This window comes from Rana temporaria, chromosome 1 (genome assembly GCF_905171775.1).
Source record: "Rana temporaria chromosome 1, aRanTem1.1, whole genome shotgun sequence".
Lineage (NCBI taxonomy): Eukaryota > Metazoa > Chordata > Amphibia > Anura > Ranidae > Rana > Rana temporaria.
The window spans coordinates 208,635,892-208,657,206 of record NC_053489.1 but is presented as its reverse complement, the minus strand read 5'-3'; the positions used below and the strand labels follow the sequence as shown (position 1 = coordinate 208,657,206).

Sequence of the window (21,315 nt, the reverse complement as noted above, 5' to 3'; positions counted from 1 at the left end):
GTACAGCCAAAAAAGAGGGCCTACTGTACATGTTGGAAGTATAAAGAATATGATCTTATATAGATGTTTTTTGGGTGAACCTCCGCTTTAATTCGGACTTGAAATGGACCAAAAGACACACAGGGAAACTGTGCAAAATTGCACCTGAGCCACAGCAGAGATATGTGATCCGGCTCCATAGAGAGCAGGTCAAAATCTCCTGCTATTGCGAATTGTCCGCATTCATATTTGCAATAGTGTGAACCCGGCCTAAAGATTTTCTTTACAAGAGCCACATTAAGATTTATTTACTAAAGCTGGAGAATGCAAAATCAGGCTTACTTCTGCATAAAAGCCAATCAGATTCTAACCTCAGCTTGTTCAGTTAAGGTTTGGCAATAAAACCTGGAAGCTGATTGGTTTCTATGCAGAAGTGAGCCTGATTTTGCTTTCACTCCTCAGTTTTAGTATACCTTCCAACTCTTTGAGATGGGAACGAGGGACAACTATAAGGCCCCTTTCCCACTGAGGCGCTTGTAAACTGCCAGTAAAACACTGAGTGCGTTTAAAGAGATTTCAATTCATTTCAATGAAGAGGGGTGTTTTTTCACCACTCTGTCAGTGCAATCCCCCAGTGTGAAAGCATTCATTGATTTTAAAGGGGTTGTAAAGGAATGTTTTTGTTTTCATAATAAGCATCCTTTACCTGCAGACATTCCTCTTTTCACTTCCTCATTGTTCGTTTTTGCTCAGAAGTTGCTCTATTTCTTCTCTGTTCTGTTCACTTCCTGCTTGTCTGATTGTTACTCACCACCGTGAAGGGAGGCTTTACTGCGGTGGTCAGTAACGTGCTCACTAGGGTTGCCACCTCATCCCTTTAAAACAGAACACATATGAATTACACAGGTTCTGTGGCTAATTAAGGTGGTAATTAGACTCATTTGGTGCCTTACCTGCATTAAATCAGCCACATAACATGTGTAATTCATATGTGTTCTGTTTTAAAGGGATGAGGTGGCAACCCTAGTGCTCACCCCCTCCTGGGAACTACATCTGTGTGGCAGGATGCTCTCTATGTGTTAGAGACTTCAAGGAGGTGTGAATTACTGGGCGTGTCGCAATGCATACTGGGAAATGTAGTTCTTACATGAACGAACGATGCAAACCAGGAAGTGAATGAGAGAACAGAAACTAGGTATTTACTCGTTTTTTAACAGAATCATTACACTATTCTGTCTGTCTACCTTGCAGACATTAATTTTAGGCAAAACATTTTTTTCCTTTACAACTCCTTTAAAGAAAATAGGTTTTAGTAAGCTTTTCAGGCACTTTTTTTAGTGTGAAAGCACCTGAAAAGCGCCTCAGTGTGAAAGTGGTCTTAGCAAAAGTATGTATGCATAGGACACACCCCCTGCCACGCCCCCTTAAAGGAGAACTATACAAAAAATATTATTAGTTAAACCCACAGGTGCTTTTTTTTTACCACTATTCTTCCTTTATACTGGTTTTTGAAATTGAATGAAAGGTTTAGCTCTGGGAAACACTTTTTGAAAGATAAATTGTGCATTTTATATACAACTATATATAGTAGACCAGCATATATACATACCTCCTAACTGTTTGGGCTTATGCACACAGAATGTTTTTGCAGCTGTCTTTTTTTTTATTTCATTTTTTTAAAGAAAAAAAGTAAAAAAAGTAAAGTAAAGTAAAAGTAAAAAAATGCCTGCCAGTGCTCCAGAAGCAGAGGCTGTTTGGCTGTAGAAATGCAAAACACCAAAAGGCGCAGCTAAAAGCTGCAACCTTTGGGCATTTTTACATTATAGAGTTTTTTTTACTGTAAAATTCCCCAAAAACGCTAATGGGAAAAAAACATGCATAAATGCTAGTCAAAAGAGTGGCTAAAAGCATATTTTTACAGCTGCTTTTTCCTGGCAGCAGCGCTGGCGTTTTTTTTTTAAATGTCCTGTGTGCATGAGGCCTTTGAGATGGGAACAGGGGATACCTATAAGAAAAAGTAGGTAGGTATAGGACACATCCCCTGCCACGCCGCCTTAAAGGAGAATTATACAAAAATATATATTAGTTAAACCAAGAAATGCTTATTTTTTCTTTGTTTTTACCACTATTGATCCTTTTGAAATTTACAAATGTAGCAATTTAGAAATTGGGTGAAAGGTTTAACATTGGGGAACACTTTTTGAAACATAGCTCCCAACTGTCCCTGATTTTGAGGGACTATCCCTGATTTGGAGCAATGTCCCTCTTTCCTCTTCATTTGTCCCTGATTTTGGTCTGATCTATATAGATATAAAATGTACTTTTTATCTATCAAAAAGTGTTTCCCAGCGCTAAACCTTTCATCTAAATTTCTAAATTGCTGCATTTGTAAATCCCAAAAGCCAATATAAAGTAATAGTAAAAAAAGCACTTTAACCACTTAAGCCCCGGACCAATATGCTGCTAAATGCCCAAAGGCGTTTTTACAATTCGGCACTGCGTCGCTTTAACAGACAATTGCGCGGTCGTGTGACGTGGCTCCCAAACAAAATTGGCGTCCTTTTTCCCCCACAAATAGAGCTTTCTTTTGGTGGTATTTGATCACCTCTGCGGTTTTTATTTTTTGCGCTATAAACAAAAATAGAGCGAAATTTTTGGAAAAAAATGCAATATTTTTTACTTTTTGCTGTAATAAATATCCCCCAAAAACATATATAAAAACATTTTTTTTCCTCAGTTTAGGCCGATACGTATTCTTCTACCTATTTTTGGTAAAAAAAATCGCAATAAGTGTTTATCGATTGGTTTGCGCAAAATTTATAGCGTTTACAAAATAGGGGATAGTTTTTTGGCATTTTTATAAAAAAAAAATTTTTTACTACTATTGGCGGCGATCAGCGATTTTTTTCGTGACTGCGACATTATGGCGGACACTTCCGAAAATGTTGACACATTTTTGGGACCATTGTCATTTTCACAGCAAAAAATGCATTTAAATTGCATTGTTTATTGTGAAAATGACGGCGCCGTCCAACTGGACAGGCGCTCGCCTACAGGGAGGGGCTGTGAAAAGGCGATTAAGCTAATCGCCTTTCCAGTCCCTCGGCGGAAGGAGGAAGTGGGACAGGAAGTCCCCTTCTCCTGAAGCCCCCACTCCCCCCCCAAAAAAATGACATGCCAAATGTGGCATGTAAGGGGGCGAGGAGTGGGTTAAGCGGAAGTTCCTTTTTCAGGTGGAACTCCGCTTTAACCCATCTTGTTTTTTTGTACTATTCTCCTTTAAGGGGGCGTGGTAAGGGGGTGTGTCCTATGCCTGCATACTTTTGCTGATAGGTGTCCCTCATTTCCATCTCAAAAAGTTGGGGGGTATATTTGAAGGATAAACAGTGCATTTTATATACAACTATATAGACCAGACCCAAATGAAGGACAGATGAGGAGGGAAGAGGGACTTTGTTCCAAATCAGGGACGATCCCTCGAAAAATCAGGGACATTTGGAAGCTTTGTATATATTCTAAAAAAAAGTGTTTTAATAAAGATTGTTCAAAAAAAGAGAAAAAAAAACATGTAGACGCCACACCCACTGCAGCAAAGCGTGAGGGAGTTCCCGCCTCTTGGTCCCGCCCCCTACGCCCCTCCTATACACACCCAGCGGGCGGGAAGGCGTTAGCCAGGCAGCGCCTCACTTGAGCACCGACCGACAGAGCGAGTACGACACGGGCCGCCGCCTCTCCTGACCAGCTGAGCAGGACGAGACAGGCCGCGAAGGCGGAAGGAGAGACTTAGAGAAGGGGGGGAAGAGCCGTACAGAGCCCGGCATACACGTACTTGTCTCCTCAGAGCGGCAAATATGGCGGCTGCAGCTGGGGCCTCGTCTAACCCCGGAGGGGGACCAGAGATGGTGCGAGGACAGGCGTTCGACGTAGGCCCGCGGTACACCAATCTTTCCTACATCGGGGAAGGGGCCTACGGCATGGTGTGGTAAGTAGCCAGGAAGTCGTGTCTGTGTGTGAGCGGCTGTCTGTCCACCTTCCTCCTCCCTGTCCCGGGCCTGTACACTTCCCTCTCCAGCCTGTCACCACCCCTCCCTGAGCCATGACTGGTGCTGGTGGACGTCTGTGCACACACTCCGCTCTCACTGAGGAGGGGAGGAGGAGTGCCATGTTTTTCCTTCACTCTTCTGCTCCTCGTACACACCGTACCTGCCCCCGGGAGCCCTGCAGGCTTGCATTGCTCGCATTCTCCCCTGTGTCACCACCCGGTCCTTATAGTGCAAGGGGATGGGCTGATCACCTGAGCCCACCTGTTACTACTGCCAGGACTCTCCAGATCATAGACATGGGGGACAGGACGACTCAGCTGGACTTGACACTGAAAGAAGGCAACCCCCCCCCTTCTGCACACCATGGTCCAGCCCATCAGCAGTCCCCTGTGTGCTGCAACATTGACAGAGGCCGCCTGTCACCTCATGCTGCTGTCACTGAGGTGTCCCTATGCTGATCAGCACAGGATCACTGCTCCTGTTACCATTAAGCCTATGTTCACACCTGTGCATTTATTAGCACTTATTCAGAAACACAATTGATTTAATGCGGTTGCCAATGGGTCCCGTTTACATCTGTGGTTTCCTGCAGTGCGCTTTTGGAAGAGGTACAGGAACCCCTTATTTATTTTTTCTTGCAGGACGGTGGCTTTTTGGGTCCAAAGACTTTAGTGGATACACATAAACGCACATGCATTTTTGGTAGGGTTTTGTTTAACCAGTCTCCTACAAAAAAAATAACACATGAAGCAACAATAAAATCCATTAAAACATGCACAGGTGTTGACGCATGTGCTTTTCATGCCTTTTTTCACTTTTATGGTGTGCTTTCATGCATTTTTGTTGGGAGACTGGGTTGTTAAACACTGACACAAATGCATTTTTAAGTGTCTTCCATGATCCTTAAAATGTAACATTCTGCATTAAAATTGTAATGTTACTGTACAAATGATTGTATAATGAAGAAAAAAAATCCCTGCGCCTCTTCCAAAAACGCACTGCAGGACACTAAAAATGGGGCCCATAGCAAAATATGTTGCCGTGTGTTTCTGTACGTCTGAAAATGCGCTAAATACACACAGGTGTGAACCTAGCCTTGGGCTACGTGCAAGCGGCAGGAATTTTTTCTTTTTGCTGAAACTGATCTGCAATCAATATTGGCACACACTGCCTGTTCTTTGACACCATGCCATCCAACGCATAAAGATCTTAGAAATGTCATCTAAGAATCGGTTTGTGTGTGTATACAGTATTAATGCTAACTTCAGGCTGTAGTGCTCTGCAGGTTGTAAACATATTAAATGCAAAAGATCCCTGTCACCATGTGTACAATTGATCTCTGCATTCTCATTGATGCTGTGTTTTTTTTTGGCATGAAATATATATCGATCTCCATCCCCTGCAGAGTACTGAACATTGTGAAATGTCATGCGTTTGTTTTCTAGACTGTCTTCTCTGTTCATTTATACACTAAATTTCATTTTGGCTGCCATTGTTCTCAAACTGTGTGTGTGTGTGTGTGTGTGTGTTTTTTTTTGGTACATATTTTGGTTCCCTGGTATTTAGTAGTCCCGTCCGGAAGACTGCATGACAGTCATTATAGAATCGGTATTTCATATCAATATTTACCATTTTGTTTGGCTTTGGTGTTTGGCCAGCAATAGAAAATTGTGTGGTGTGTGTGTTATGTTCATATTCTTGTTACGTATTTAGTCTCTAGCGGCCTAACATTCATCAGTGCAAGTGATGTATATACTTTGCCCTTGATTGTCGATGTTTCTACACTGCATTGAGATGTCAAGCGAGTGTCTAACAGCGGTGGTATTAATTTTGTCACTATATGAATGCTTCTTTTTAAAAAAAAAAATGGCTTTAGCAGTCTTTTGCAAATAGTGTTGCGGTTAAATCTGTTGCTCACAGATCTGATTATTTTTCTTGTACCAGATGACATGAGTTGTTAACTGGAGTGGAGTTTTTCTTGGTTATTTGTTAAATAATTTTTAACATTAAAACCTAAATTTATAAAATGAAGCATTGGCTATATAAACATGCATTTGAATATAAACCTCATTTTAAAAGCTAGCTGCTTCTTTATTCCACATTTCCACATGGAGTTTTTTATTTTTGCATGAAGATGCTTTCATCTGCTTGTGTATGCCGCCGCCTTTTTTGGTACGTTGGGGAGGGATCAAACCTTCTACATAAAATAAGTCTGATGTGGTAAAAAGCACAACTATTCTATGGTACCAGTAATCTACCCTTCTATAATAACATTTTTATTTTTGATACCTTTTTATTAGGGACACACCAATACCCTATTTTTTTTTTTTTTTTTTTTAAACGTGAGCGCAAGTACCGATACTTTGTGATGCAATTTGCATCCATACAAAATAGGCGCAATTGTATTGCAAAAAAAGTGCATGCAATTTGAACAGGAATGTGGTGCGATGCGGATTCCTGAACCACTTCTGTGTGAACCCTGGCTTGTTATAGTGATTTTGAGCCTTAGTTCACACAGGAGAGCTGTGGGGAAACCTTCCTGCATTGACTGACTTGTTTCACCAGCTCTGGCTCCCGATTCGGCTATAGACTCAATCAGCTGCGGCTTGGGCTCATCCTGCCTCTACCATGGCTTTGTTCCTCCCAGCCTCCGCGGTTCGAAACATGCACTGGACTCCACCCCCCGGTCCCACTGCACCTGATTGCTGGGATCCCCTGCTTTCAGACGCCAAAAAGCAGCTTCATCTGACATTTGAAATCCTTGCGGCTTTCTCTCCTCTCCTTACAGTGCTGACCGTACAGACTACATGGATTCTAATTGGTCAGCACTCGTATGGAAGGTGCTGACCAATTGGAAGCCATCTAGCCACATGCAGTTCGGACAGGAATTGCGTTCCTGTTAGTGCTTTGAAAAAAGATAAAACTACAGATAGATGTGCCCAGCTCAAATTTCATGAATCCTGTTTACATCCACTTTTAAAACAAAGCCCTCTCATGCTGAGATTTTTGAGCTGCAGCGGGCTCCCATTTTGTGATGTCATCATGGCTCTGGCCACTCAGATCCTGAGCCTGCGAACCCAGAAGCAAGACTGATGAAAATGGGAGCCCGCTGCAGCTCAAAAATCTCGGCATGAGGGCTTTGTTTTAAAAGTGAATGCAAACAGGATTCATGAAATTTGAGCTGGGCACATCTATCTGTAGTTTTATCTTTTTTCAAAGCACTATGTCCTGTAGCTTTCTCCTGCTCTGTTCTTCTGTTATCAGCCTGATACATCCTCACGTTCTGTCACACATGATAAAAGCAGCTGGAGTTTTGTGTTGGGGAGGATGCACAGAACTGAAGGATTCAACAAACAGAGCTGAAAATCTCTACCTATGACAGGGGGGTGTATGCCTCTCCTCCAATTGGCTGTGTTGGCTTGTATTGCCCAGGCTTCACTGCAGCGCACACCAGGAAAAGACGTGGACGTGTGACGTCATTGATTGTCTTTCCCTATATCAGGGAACAGATGATCAATGACGGCGCCACTGTGAAGAACGAGGAAGGTGTGTTTACACACCTCTCCCCGTTCTTCAGCTCCGGGGACCAATCGCGGGACTCCGGCTGCAATCAGGTCCGCTGAGCTTCGGACCGGGTCGCGCGCCCGCGACCTACGGCTGGGCATTTAACAATCACATACCGGTGCCATTCTGCCGACGTATTTTGGCATTAGGCGGTCCTTAAGTGGTTAATAGCCAAGACAACTTGTTGGGGGGTGTTAAAAAAAAAAAAAAAAAAAAGTTTAACTGATGCATCGCGATTCAGCCTTAAAGGATTCTGCATCTATGCAGAGAACGGCTGAATTGCTATTGCATTGATGTCATCCCAGCACGCCCCTGTCAGAGTCCTCCCCTCCCTCCTCCTGTATGTCACAGAGCGGGTATCTGAAATGCCCAGGGTGGCTGCTTACCAGTGCCTGGATCGCACACAGCGGGCATCTCCTGCTGTTTCACAGAACTTGGATTTCAATGTCCCGGCTTATGTGATAGACGGCACACTGACCCAATGCAGGGAAATTGAATCAGTGTGATGTCTGTCTATCACAGAAGCCAGTCTAGGAGGCGGGACTTTGTTACAGCGGCCAAAATTTAAATCCAAGCTCTGTGACACAGGAGGAGATGTTCGCAGTGCACGATCCAGGCACAGTGAGGCTGCATGTACGGAGGGCAGGTCTGGAGCATGTTGCAAATTAGATATGGATGCAACTTGTAACCTGCAAAAGGTGCATTTTGCTTTTAAAAGAACCATTGACCGCATTTGTTATATCTGCTGAACAGTGTTATTAGCGTTGTTTAATTTACCACCGTGAACCACAGAACACGTTGCGCCTAGTGAAACAATGCTGCTCCTCCACAGATGCAATGTGACCAGTGAGTTTTGCACAGCATACTAGCTAATTATGTGGCACTTGCCTAAGATCAAAGCCCCCGAAGTCCTCCTCGGTCCCATCCACCGCCATGTCCCCTCTGAGCTTCTTTCTGTTATCGCTGCTCCGGGGGTGACGTCACTCCCACGCATGCGCGTGGGACCGGCAGATCCCCGCACATGTGCGGAATTATGGCATTAACCCCGCATTATCACATTGACACACATGGCTCGCTCAGTGCACCTGTGCTGTAGACATCGGTGCAGTCCTTACTGCAAATATCTCCTTAACCGTGTAGGTTAAAGAGATATTTTTTGCATGTTTTGAGTTACAGAGGAGGTCTAGGGCTAGAATTATTGCTCTCGCTCTACCAATCGCGGCGATGCCCCACGTGTGGTTTGAACACCGTTTACATATGTGGGCGCTGCTCATGTATGTGTTCGCTTCTGCGCGCAAGCTCGTCGGGACAGGGCGCGTTTTCTGGCTCCTAACTTTTTTAGCTGGCTCCTAGATTCCAAGCAAATTTGTCAACCCCTGCATTATATGATAGTTTTATTTATTTTTAATCATTTTTAAAAGGAATCAGTTAACTATTATGTCTCTATACCCTGTAAACGGTCATTTCAGCAAAAAATGTGTTTTTCCTTTAGTGACCCTTTAAGGTTAGGTGCTTTTTAAGCAGCCTTGTAAGATTTAAAGCGGGGGTTCGCACTAAAAAAAAAATTCTAACATTGCATGGAGTCGACCTATGAGACGTCGGTGCGCAGGTGCCGTATAGAGCCGCACCGACGTTCGGCTTCTTTCAGCAAACACAGTTTACAAATGTGTTTGTGACCTATGTATGTGTTTACTGCATGTGGGGACAGGGGTGCTTAAAATATTTTTTTATTTTTACTTTTTTATTTAACTTTTTATACTGACCCCTTTATAAAAAAAAAAAAAAAAATTGATTGCTGTTATTGCAACCCTAACCCAGGGTTTGACAAATTTGCTTGGAATCTAGGAGCCAGCTAAAAAAGTTAGGAGCCAGAAAACGCACCCCATCCCGCCGAGCTCGTGTGCAGAAGCGAACACATACGTGAGCAGCGCACGCATATGTAAACGGTGTTCAAACCACACATGTGAGGTATCGCCGCGATTGGTAGAGCAAGAGCAATAATTCTAGCCCTAGACCTCCTCTGTAACTCAAAACATGCAACCTGTAGAATTTTTTTCATCGTCGCCTATAAACATTTTAAAGGGTAAAAGTTTGTCGGCATTCCACGAGCGGACGCAATTTTGAAGCGTGACATGTTGGGTATGAATTTACTCGGCGTAACATTATTTTTCATAATATAAAAAAAAAATGGGGATAACTTCACTGTTTTATTTTTTAATTAAAAAAAGTGTAAGTTTTTCCCAAAAAAGTGCGCTTGTAAGACCGCTGCGCACATACGGCATGACAGAAAGTATTGCAACGATCGCCATTTTATTCTCTAGGGTGTTAGAATAAAAAAAATATATATGTTTGGGGGTTCTAATTAGAGAAGAAGATGGCAGTGAAAATGGTGAAAAATGACATTAGAATTGCTGTTCAACTTGTGATGCTTAAAGGGTCACTAAAGGAATTTTTTTTTTTAGCTAAATAGCTTCCTTTACCTTACTACAGTACTGGTTTCATGTCATCATTGTACGTTTTTGCTTTGAAGTAGCTGTAATTCTGCTGTGATCTCCACACTTCCTGGTTGCCTGTTTCCTTATAACCATGGTACTGGGAGATTTTCACGGTGGTCTAAGCTGTCATTACTGTGTGTCTAAAACTCCTCAGAACCAATCAGATTCATTTTAAAAACAAAACACTGCCCTGGATTTGTTGTTTTTGTTCTGTGAGTCTTCCCGACTCACCTCTCACCCGGAACTTCATGTATGTACCTTTAAAACCGAACGTGAAACTAGAGGCACATTATATGATAGATTAAATTCCATTTTTAATCATTTTTAAAAGGAATCAGTTAACTTTTATGTCTCTATACCCTGTAAACAGTCATTTCAGCAAAACATTTTTTTCCTTTAGTGACCCTTTAACTTGTAATAACAACGGCCACCACCAGATGGCGCAAGCTCACACAAGGAAGAGCTGGGGACTTCACAAGGCCGTAAAGCCGCGACCTCAATTACCGGACATCACAGACCCCCCGCGACCGAGTGGTGGGGACCGAAACCGCGGCCTCACCTAAAACATCCTGCCCGCAGCAATCCTGGGAAAAGGCCACAAGCGGCAGATTTTTAGAATGTTATTTTAACGTCCATTGAGCATGAGGCCTTAAAATTTCTCAAATGTTCGCAGTACAGTGCTTTGTCATATGCTGCAGTGCACTGATGAATGTTTGTGTGCTGTGCATAAATGCATATACTACATTTTTTATGGTGTCAACAGGGCACATCGAGAAATTGTTTTCTATGCATGCTTTTATTGAACCTGTGTCGATCAACACATCTGATGTGAATGAACCTTTGTTGCATCAACATAAATGGGTTGTATTCTGTTTTTAGTCCTGTTGCTAGTGGATCCATTCTGGATAATCAAAATAATGCATTACTTTGCATGTGTACTTTGCCTGAGATCTTTGGAATGCAATGTCATGTTGGCACTAGTATTGCTTTAAATCTGTACGTGTCTACCAAACATGCACATTTTCTAGTTAACAGTACTGTATGCTAAATAAGCAGCTAAAGTGGAACAATACCTCAGCTCAAGCAATGCAGCCTCTCTGAGCTCCCCACCCAGCCGCTGACCTCTTCTGGCGATCGGTTTCCAGTAGTGGTGCAACGGATTGTCATTGATCCGTGATCAACACGGATCAATGACTTTGGATCGGCACACAGTGTGTGTATATAATATAGCACAGGCTATTACCACGGGGCACTCATTGTCATATGGACCTATAAGGGTCTGCGGTTCCATAGACTATTGTCTGTTCTGTTTGGCTATCCACACAAACAGTACCTGGATATATGCTTTGTTTGTCCACGCCACACCGTGGTTTGCCCCGGATTTAAAACCGCTACCTGGATTTCAGATTTGGTTTCCGGTTTACGTACTGGTGATGCCCCCTTCTCCCTTTTTTCCTTGGTTTGTTGGATTCCTATAATAGGCTCAACTAATCTCGGCATTGGATTTTGAAGACTGTCCGACACAATTGGATTTTTCTACATCCCCCCCCCCCTTTTGATATTTCTATACGTCTCTTTGGAATGCTCTGGATGGCTATATCCACTATGGTGCTATAGATTATGAAAAATATATTTTTACATTGCTAAATCTCTTCTGCTCGTCCTGAGGAAGCCCAACGGCGAAACACGTAGACGATGTACAGAGGATATTGTCCATATACACTAGTCAATCTATATGGTTTTATTATCTCTATTGTTTGTTAAATTTGTATTTTTGTAATTTGTATTTTTTTATATACTTCCGTCTTGCCTCCAAAATCCGACCATCAATTGCTACTTTTCTGAGTAATTGTTCCTTTCTTGTTTATTACTAACGGATGTGGCCAATGTGAGTGCTTACCCCGTCCCTGTTCCCCCTTTTTGTTTTTTGATTCAGAGCAAAGCGGTAAAACGCACATTGAAATTGTCTCCACTGCTCGCACACAGCCCCCCCTGCTCCTAACCACGTGGGGTGATAGACAGAATGCGGGTCCAATGCGCTCATGTGTTCTGTCTATCACAGCGTGGGTTAAGGAGGAGGTGGGGCTGTGTGCAAGCAGCGTGGAGACGGTTTCAACATACAGCGGTGAGTTGGTTTCTAGCAGAGAATGTGCTGCCGTCCCCCCCCCACATACCTCTCCTGGCTGGCTCTCTTTGGGTCTCTGTCCTCCCCCCCCCTCCCCCCGGCTACTGAGTCTCCTGTCCCTGCCGCCAATGCGCACAGTGAGGGGTGAGCTGTGCTCTTCCATCTCAACTGTGAGGACTGTTTTTGGAGGTGACAGGGTCAACAAAGAGAACCTGTCACCTCCAATTGCTATCACACAGGGAATTGTTTTCTCCTGTGTGATAGCAATAAAGTTAAATGCAATAAGAAATAATTCAATTAATAAAATAAGTAAAGAATAGGAAAAATAATATTAAGAATTATACAAAAATAAAAAAAGTAAAATGACGAGCTACAAAAAAGTGATGGAGTAAAAAAAAAAAAAGAAACAAAAAATATTTGAACTAACCATGCCGCCCCTGCCATCCAATTGCTATTCTCCGTTGATTGGGGGGTGGTTTGGTGGTGAGGGGGTACATTGCGGAACCTAGCCTTGGGGTGGCAGGGAAAGGAAATCCAGCCCTACTGGCTGCCCTCTCACTTCCTCCGCCCTGGCGAGGCGGCAATTGGGGGCACAGTGAGGCGGCAATTTTTTTTTAATTTTTTGCTAATCCCCAAAAAAGAGCCGATCCATGACTCTGACCTGAGGAACGATCCGAACCGTGAGTTTTTTTGATCCGTTGCACCCCTAGTTTCCAGGGCACGATTGCCAGCCACTATCATTGACCAGGCAGGGATGACATCATTCCCTCTCCGAAGTTCAGTTAGATTCGGCATTTGTACAGTGAGCTGTGGTTTTAGTCTCCACCTTCAGTTGACGATCCCTAGCAGTTTTCTCCTACTATGACTGCTAAGCTTACATGTTGGAACATATTGTACATCCATCCTTTTTTTTTTTTTTTTTTATATTATATAGATATTAGGATGCCAAAAGACAGCCCATAGTGCTGATCAAACGCCAGTTAAAGGGGTTGTAAAGGTTTTTTTTTTTTTTTTCTAAATGGGTTCCTTTAAGCTAGTGCATTGTTGGTTCACTTACCTTTTCCTTCAATTTCCCTTCTAAATGTTTTTTTTGGTCTGAAATTCTCACTTCCTGTTCCTCAGTAAGCTTGCCACCATTATCCAAGCTGTACTGGCTGGGGGTTAGTCGGCATGCTCGCCCCCTCCCTTGGGACTACATCCCCACGGGGTTTAGTACAGCTTTAAGGCTTTGTTCACACTGGTGCAATGCGGGAGCCCTGCAAATCCAGTGCAGGAATCCGGCATCGTACCTGAATTGCATAGTGGTTCACACAGATGTGCGTTAATGTAAAGTTAACGCCCCCAGATCGGTTCGTAGATCGTAGTGCGAGCTGTGAAATGGTGCATAAATCGGATTGCATAGGTGTTAACACCCATGTGGACCAAAAAAGGTCCTGCGCTATTTTCGTGCGAATGTGATTTTTCAACCATGCAGTTTGTATGGCTGAAAGCGCATCACACAGACATTGCATGTGATCTGCACAGCCAATGCAGTGCGAATCACATGTGATGTCTGGCATCGCATTAGTGTGAACTGGGCCTTGGCATTACATTTAAACATTTATCATGATCCTGACCTTGGTAACAATGTTGGTGTTTTGTAAAGGAACACCACACCCCTAATACTATCTTTTGTTTGGATATGCAGATATGGTTGTATTGCGGCGTACCATTACTGACATTGTTAAATATTAACCTTTTGGCTTTGGAACTACTGTGTCTGGAAGAATAAACTATCTCTTCTTCTTTTTATTTTTTTATAAAGAATCGGGCTCCAATTCAATAAAGGTAATATTACTTAGTGGTGGTCTGGCCAAAATTACACTTTTTTTAAATAAAAATAGCTCTAATACACAAGCTTAATGTATTCTAGTAAAGTTAGTCTGTAAACTAAGGTCCGTTTTGTTAGGTTATTACTGCATTTTGAACGTGTTATAAACTAGCATTAGACCGTGGCCATCTTAGGTGTGGGCATCTGAATCCAGACTGTACTACTTCCTGGATTTCATGCTTGCAGATCTCGCACACTCAGTGCTGCACAAGCAGTGTAATGGGTTTCAGGTCATGTTTCCATAGCAGTGGCAGTGTTGGAGGAAGTTGTCCTTATCTATGCACACTTCCCCCCACCCCCTCCCTGCAGGAACCCGGAAATATATTCTTGTTATATATTCGTTGAGCATGCAGTATATTTCTTATTCTGTGTGTGTGTGTGTGTGTGTGTGTATATATATATATATATATATATATATATATATATATATATATATATATATATATATATATATATATATATATATATATATATATATATATATATATATATATATATATATATATATATATATATATATATATATATATATATATATATATTTATATATATTGTGTGTCGGTATATAATTTATTTGTGTGTGTGTATATACACACGCTACTTTTTTACGTACAGCTTTTTGAAGTTCAAACTGTGCATAATAATGTTGAAATGTGTTCTGGTGTTATATGGGATGGTGGGAGTATTTCAAAAACTGCTTATTTACAACTATTTGCACAAACGTTCTCTATGTTGTATAGATAATCGTGTGAAAAATTGAGTAAATATTCCCACATTGCATCGTGCCCCCGCCAAATCGCATTGCATCGCCCCAGCACATTGCATTGCCCCCCACCAAATCGCATTACCCCATCGCATCGACCTCACCACCAAATCGCATCTCCATCGGAGCCAAATCGCATTGCCCCCAGCACATGGATGCGTTTGACAGTATAGTTAGGCGGTCCTTAAGTGGTTAAAGTATAACTACTAGTTTTAAATAGAGTGGCGAGGGATTGGAGCCCCTGTCAATTGTTTACTGTCTGTGCCCCTGTTAGGCTTTATGTACACGTGACGTTTTTACAGCCTCAAATAGAAAGTATTCAGCGCTTGAAAATTAATAAAATGGCAAAAAATATATATGCAAGCCAGCACTAAAGACTAATAAAAAAATTCCCAAATTCCCAAATGGACTATATGGTAAAAACAGTGCAGCGCAAAAGGTGAAAAATCAAACTAATATAATTAAATTACAGCCTCTCCTGAACGATTTAACTTGACAGATACTGACCCACATTTAAAATGTCCGCTTTGCCGCGTTTACATGCTGCGTTTAGCAGCGTTGGCGCTTGGAAGCGTTTCTAAAACGTTTCAAAAAGACCCCAGCTCTTGTATTTGGACTAAAATGCAGTAATAAAAAAAATACACAAGTTGGCTCTTTTGAGAGCTTTGGGCGGAAGTGACGTTTTGTCTTTGTTTCCGTCCCTGCTATGCTATGGAGATGGGTGGGGGCCATCTTCTCAGCCACAGCAAGGACCCGATCGCCTCCACTGCTGCTGACGACTCTGGTAAGCGGTGAATGGTGCGGGTAATGACGAATACACCGCAGAGACCACCATTATCCTAAACGGGACCGCTCACTAAAGAGATGGATACCTGGGTATTATGCTGCCATAAGATATCCATCTGCAAAGTGCTGACGTATATGTATACAGTGGACGGCCCGGAAGTGGTTAAAAAGCATACGCTTGCAGCGCTCTGCCGGGAGGGGCGGGGCAAGTCGGGATGGTATCACCCAGCAATCGTTTTTCCGGCCATATGCATCGATGCTACCTGAATCGCAATTTCAGCACCCCTAATGTACAGTAAAGTATACACTGACTCAATACTTTTGCTTGAATTATTGCATGAATGTGGCATGGATCAGCCTGTGGCACTGCTCCAGGTGTTTTTTTTTTCCCCCAGCTCATCTGCATTGTTGGGTCTGGTGTCTCATCTTCCTCTTGACAATACCCCACTGATTCTCCGTGGAGTTTAGGTCAGGCGAGTTTGCTGGCCAACCAAGAACAGCGATACCATGATCAATAAACCAGGTATTGGTACTTTTGGCAGTGTGGGAAGGTGCGAAGTCCTGCTGGAGAATGAAATCTGCATCTCCATGAAGCTGGTCAGCAGAGGGAAGCATGAAGTTCTATTGGATTTCTTGGTAGAGGGCTGCACTGACTTTGAACATGATAAAACACAGTGGACCAACACCAGCATATGACATGGCTTCCCAAATCATCACGGACTGAAAGTTTCTCTTTTTGAAAGTTAACTTTTTGATATTCAAATTTTGATGCACCTGTATGTGTGGGGTGTCTTTAAAAATAAAAAAAAATAAAGTGTTGAAAAGCATAAAGCTTTCCAAATGCCCATGAAAGTCTTGTTTTTCTAGGGGTAAGTGATGTAGAGGAAATTATCTGCTTTGAGGTATATTTGGGTGGTGGTTTGGCATTTTTGTGATTTCTTCAAGATGGAATCGAAATCGTATACTTTGATTTCTTTGACCCTTGGCTTGTCCCAAGTCAAGATCACGAAAAGAAAAACTTGCTGCCATTAGTGGTGCAACGGATCGTCACCGATCCGTGATCTGAACGGGTCACCTTGTTCGGATTGGCACACCACGCACTCCGCAGCCTCGGCCATAGGAGAGTCCCCGACTTTGGCCTAGTTCCAGGGCGGTGTCCATCTTGGTACACCCGGCGGCGGCTGTCTCGTCAGGAAGTGACGTTTCGTCGCCACCATCTTGCTCCACCCCACACCCCTGCGCAGTAATGATGGTGAGAAGGGGGCAAGCAGACATCTTGTTGCACCCAACGGAGTTGTAGATTTCAGTTATTTTCAACACAAAACTGAGCTTATATGCTTAAATACAGTATTCGGAAATTCAACGGACTGTTTACATGTTAAATTTTAAAAGCAGCAGCAAACCTTTTAATACATTGTTAAACCTTACATGCTTGCTAATGTGACAGAACACCTCTGATATTCACATTTAGTTAAATGTGAATATCAGAGGTGTTTTCACATTAGCAACCATTGTAAGGTCAGCAGGTTTGCTGTGGCTTTTAAAATGTAACATGTAAACAGTCTGTCAGGTTTACATATACTGTATTTAAGCATATAAGCTATGTTTTGTGTTGAAAATAACTGAAAACTAAAACTCCGGTGGGTGTAACAAGATTAGTCTTTTTTTTTTGATCCGAAAAATGATCCGACCCGTGACTCTGATCCAAGGATCGATCCGTGAGTTTTTTTTGATCCGTTGCACCCCTAGCTGTCATGGTCACTTGATTGTACAAACACTTGCCAGCATGGTCGCTTGCTGGCAGGGACTCTTGGCATTGAAACACATCTTTGATACAAGAATGCTCAATGCCTCTGCCTATTGCCGGGCACTGTCAGTATTGCTGGTGGCTTGATGCTTTTGCCTGCACGCAGAAGCAAATAGTATTACCACATGGCTGCTCTGTACAAACAGGAAGTGGCTAGAGCTGCTATGTCAGTACTGTTTTTTTTCCCAGTGCATTCTGGGATACAGGAACATTCACAGCCTTGCACCCAGCTAACACCCAATGTTTCACTAATGAGCCTTAAACACTATAAGCTACAGTTATGGCATGCTACCATTGAAATTAAGGGTCCTTTCACACAGGCTTGTCCTCTTGCTCAGTGGGTGATCGATCCGCTGAGCTGGCAGTTGACAGGTCAGTCTCCGCTCCATCTGCTGAGGAGGACCTGTCGGTCCTGCTCACCTCTGTGGAGAGATCGGATGAAAATGGACCGCCTCTCAGCTTTTCATCTGAGATACGCCAGCTGAATGGAAAATAAGGTTACCATCCGTCTGGATTTCCTGGATCGGATGGCAGCGGGTGTCAGTGGACATGTCACCTGAAAAACTGATCGGGAAGCCTGTGTGAAAGGGGCCTTAAGGTACATTCACACTTGTGCGATCAGCTGCGAGAACTACAGCAGGGGTTCCTGTAATTGGCCGAGAGTAGGCAGCCCTGTTGAAAGCAATGGGAAGCTGTTGTCTCTTGTAGCTAAGCATGCCCACTCGCATGTAATAACTCAAGCAGTGATCACATGCGAGTCATTGTCCCTGAATGCAAGCAGTCTGTGTCCAGGGCCGATCACTTGCATGTGATCGCTTAATGAGTAGTTACATCTGAGTGGGTTGCCTAGTTTTCGTGCTTTCAGAAATATTGTCAACAAATGGTTATAGATTTGTTTACTGTTGCATGAAGTACATGGCCCATTTTTCCTCTTTGTACATGTGCCGCTACTCGAGAGATACAAAAATCTCATTATGGTTAAACCTTTACTAAGTGTCTGCTAGTTGTCTTAAAATGATTAAGGGATGTCGGCACTTGGACTGCTTCTACTAGTTGGCGCTTCTGCCAACTGATCATAGAGCGGATCCAATCTTTGCTCCCATCTATCTGCCTCTGATCGAAATGATCAGCATGCATCACTTCCGGGTTCCCTGGTGCCATTTTTAAAATGTTATCACACAGATCTTGGTATGATCAAATGCTTTTAAGGGCAGAAGAGGGATCTGGGGTCTTGCTGACCCGGATCTCTCCACAAAGAGTACCGGTTACTATCAGAAGGGATGTTTACATTCCTAAAAAAAAAAAAGTAACGGCAAACATTTTTTTTTTTGAAGCATCCCCGTACTCGAAAAACGCATGCGTTGGTCCCGCATGCAAACAGATCATCCCACACGTGGTCGATCACCGTAAAATTCAGATCATGTAGTAATGCAGTAATTCTAGCACCACACCTGTGTAAATCTAAAGTGGTAACCTGTAAAGCAGGGGTCGGCAAATCCCGGTCACCATGGCGACTAGAAATGGTGTCCTAGCGACTTGGCTTGGAAGGTTGGCAAAAAAATAAAAAAAAATTGTGAGCTGGCGCCATCTGGTGGTGAGCCTTTGATATTACAAGTTATGACCACCAGATGTGTGAGCTGGCGCCATCTGGTGGTGGCCGTTGGTATTACAAGTTAAAGCGGTGGTTCACCCTACTAAAATTTTTTTTTTTTTTTTTAATGGCATTAAATTAGGCATAGTAACGCGAGCTACAGTATGCCTGTATTGATTTTTTTTTAGCCCCGTACTCACTGTGCAATCCTATATAGAAGATTCTGACTCCCCGCGGGGAATGGGTGTTCCTATCAAGAGGCAGGATGATTGACGGCCGGCTATGGCACGTCACGCTTCTCCGGAAATAGCCGAAATAGGACTTGGCGCTTCACGGCGCCTGCGCATAGTCTGTGCGCAGGCGCCGTATAGCGCCGTGAAGAGCCGAGACCTGTTCCGGCTATCTTCGGGGAGCGTGACGCGCCATAGCCGGCCGTCAATCATCCTCCCTCTTGATAGGAACGCCCATTCCCCGCGGGGAGTCGGAATCTTCTATATAGGATTGCACAGTGAGTACCGGGCTAAAAAAATCAATACAGGCATACTGTAGCTCGCGCTACTATGCCTAATTTAATGCTAAAATGTTGTTAGTGTGGGTGAACCACCGCTTTAAACAGCAATTCTAATGTCATTTTTCACTATTTTCACTGCCATCTTCTTCCCTCTAATTAGAACCCCCAAACATTATATATATTATCCGAACACCCTAGAGAATAAAATGGCGATCGTTGCAATACTTTCTGTCACGCTGTATTTGCGCAGCGGTCTTACAAGCGCACTTTTTTGGGAAAAAATTATACTTTTTTTTTAATTAAAAAAAATAAAACGAAGCTCTCCCCATTTTTTTAATATTATGAAAGATAATGTTACGCCAAGTAAATTCATACCCAACATGTCACGCTTCAAAATTGCGTCCGCTCGTGGAATGCCGACAAACTTTTACCCTTTAACCCCTTCCCGACCGCTGCATGTACATTTACGTCGGCAGAATGGCACGAACGTGCACATTGGCGTACCTGTACGTCCCTGCCTTTCCACGGGTCGGGGGTCCGATCGGGACCCCCCCGCGACATGCGGCGGTCGGGTTCCCGCGGGGAGCGATCCGGGACGATGGCGCGGCTATTCGTTTATAGCCGTTCCTTCGCGATCGCTCCCCGGAGCTGAAGGACGGGGAGAGCCGTATGTAAACACGGCTTCCCCATGCTTCACTGTGGCGGCGTATCGATCGATCCCTTATATAAGGGAGACTCGATCGATGTCAGTCCTACACTAGGTGAACAATAAATCCTACAGCGCCCCCTGTGGTTAACTCCCAAACTGCAACTGTCATTTTCACAATAAACAATGCAATTTAAATGCATTTTTTGCTGTGAAAATGACAATGGTCCCAAAAATGTGTCAAATTTGTCCAAAGTGTCCGCCATAATGTCGCAGTCATGAAATTTTTTTTTTTTTACCAAAAATAGGTAGAATACGTATCGGCCTAAATTGAGGGGAAATTTTTTTTATATATGTTTTTGGGGGATATTTATTATAGCACAAAGTAAAAAATATTGCATTTTTTTCAAAATTGTCGCTCTATTTTTGTTTATAGCGCAAAAAATAAAAACCGCAGAGGTGATCAAATACCACCAAAAGAAAGCTCTCTTTGTGGGGAAAAAAGGACGCCAATTTTGTTTGGAAGCCACGTCGCACGACCGCGCAATTGTCTTAAAGCGACGCAGTGCCGAATTGTAAAAACACCTTGGGTCTTTAGGCAGCATATTGGTCCGGTCCTTAAGTGGTTAAAATCTTCATAAGCAACGTTTAAAAAAATCTACGGGTTGCGTGTTTTGAGTTAGAGGAGGTCTAGGGCTAAAATTATTGCTCTCGCTCTACCAATCGCGGCGATACCTCACGCGTGGTTTGAACACCGTTTACATATGTGTGCGCTGGTCACGTATGTGTTGGCTTCTGCGTGCAAGCTCGTCCGGACAGGGTGCGTTTTCTGGCTCCTAACTTTTTTAGCTGGCTCCTAGATTCCAAGCAAATTTGTCAAACCCTGCTGTAAAGGCTTTTAAAGTGTCCTCTATGGATAGTAAAATGTAAGTGGTTTCCGTTGCATCGACGTGCTCAATTGTAAATTGTTTGGCATTTACTCGGCATAACAAACTTTTATATTTTTCCCAAAGTTGGGTTATGTATTGTTTTTTGCAAAAGTGTATCAAATAAAAAAAATATTTGTCTAGAAAAACATGTGATCTAAATTGCAACGCCTGCCAATTCCCTTGCGCCTCTGTTTTAAAAAATAAGT

The 21,315-nt window shown here is 43.0% G+C and overlaps 1 protein-coding gene across 1 annotated transcript in view; it reads left to right on the top strand.

Annotated features, from left to right (window-relative positions):
* The first annotated feature begins 3,616 nt into the window (after nt 1–3,616).
* The window catches only part of MAPK1 (mitogen-activated protein kinase 1), an 83,161-nt gene continuing 65,462 nt past the window's right edge, over nt 3,617–21,315 (top strand). Inside the window, exon 1 of the mRNA XM_040348350.1 lies at nt 3,617–3,961. Within this exon, the coding sequence (XP_040204284.1) occupies nt 3,831–3,961 (131 nt within the window). The 5' untranslated portion in view covers nt 3,617–3,830. The remainder of the gene's footprint in view (nt 3,962–21,315) is intronic.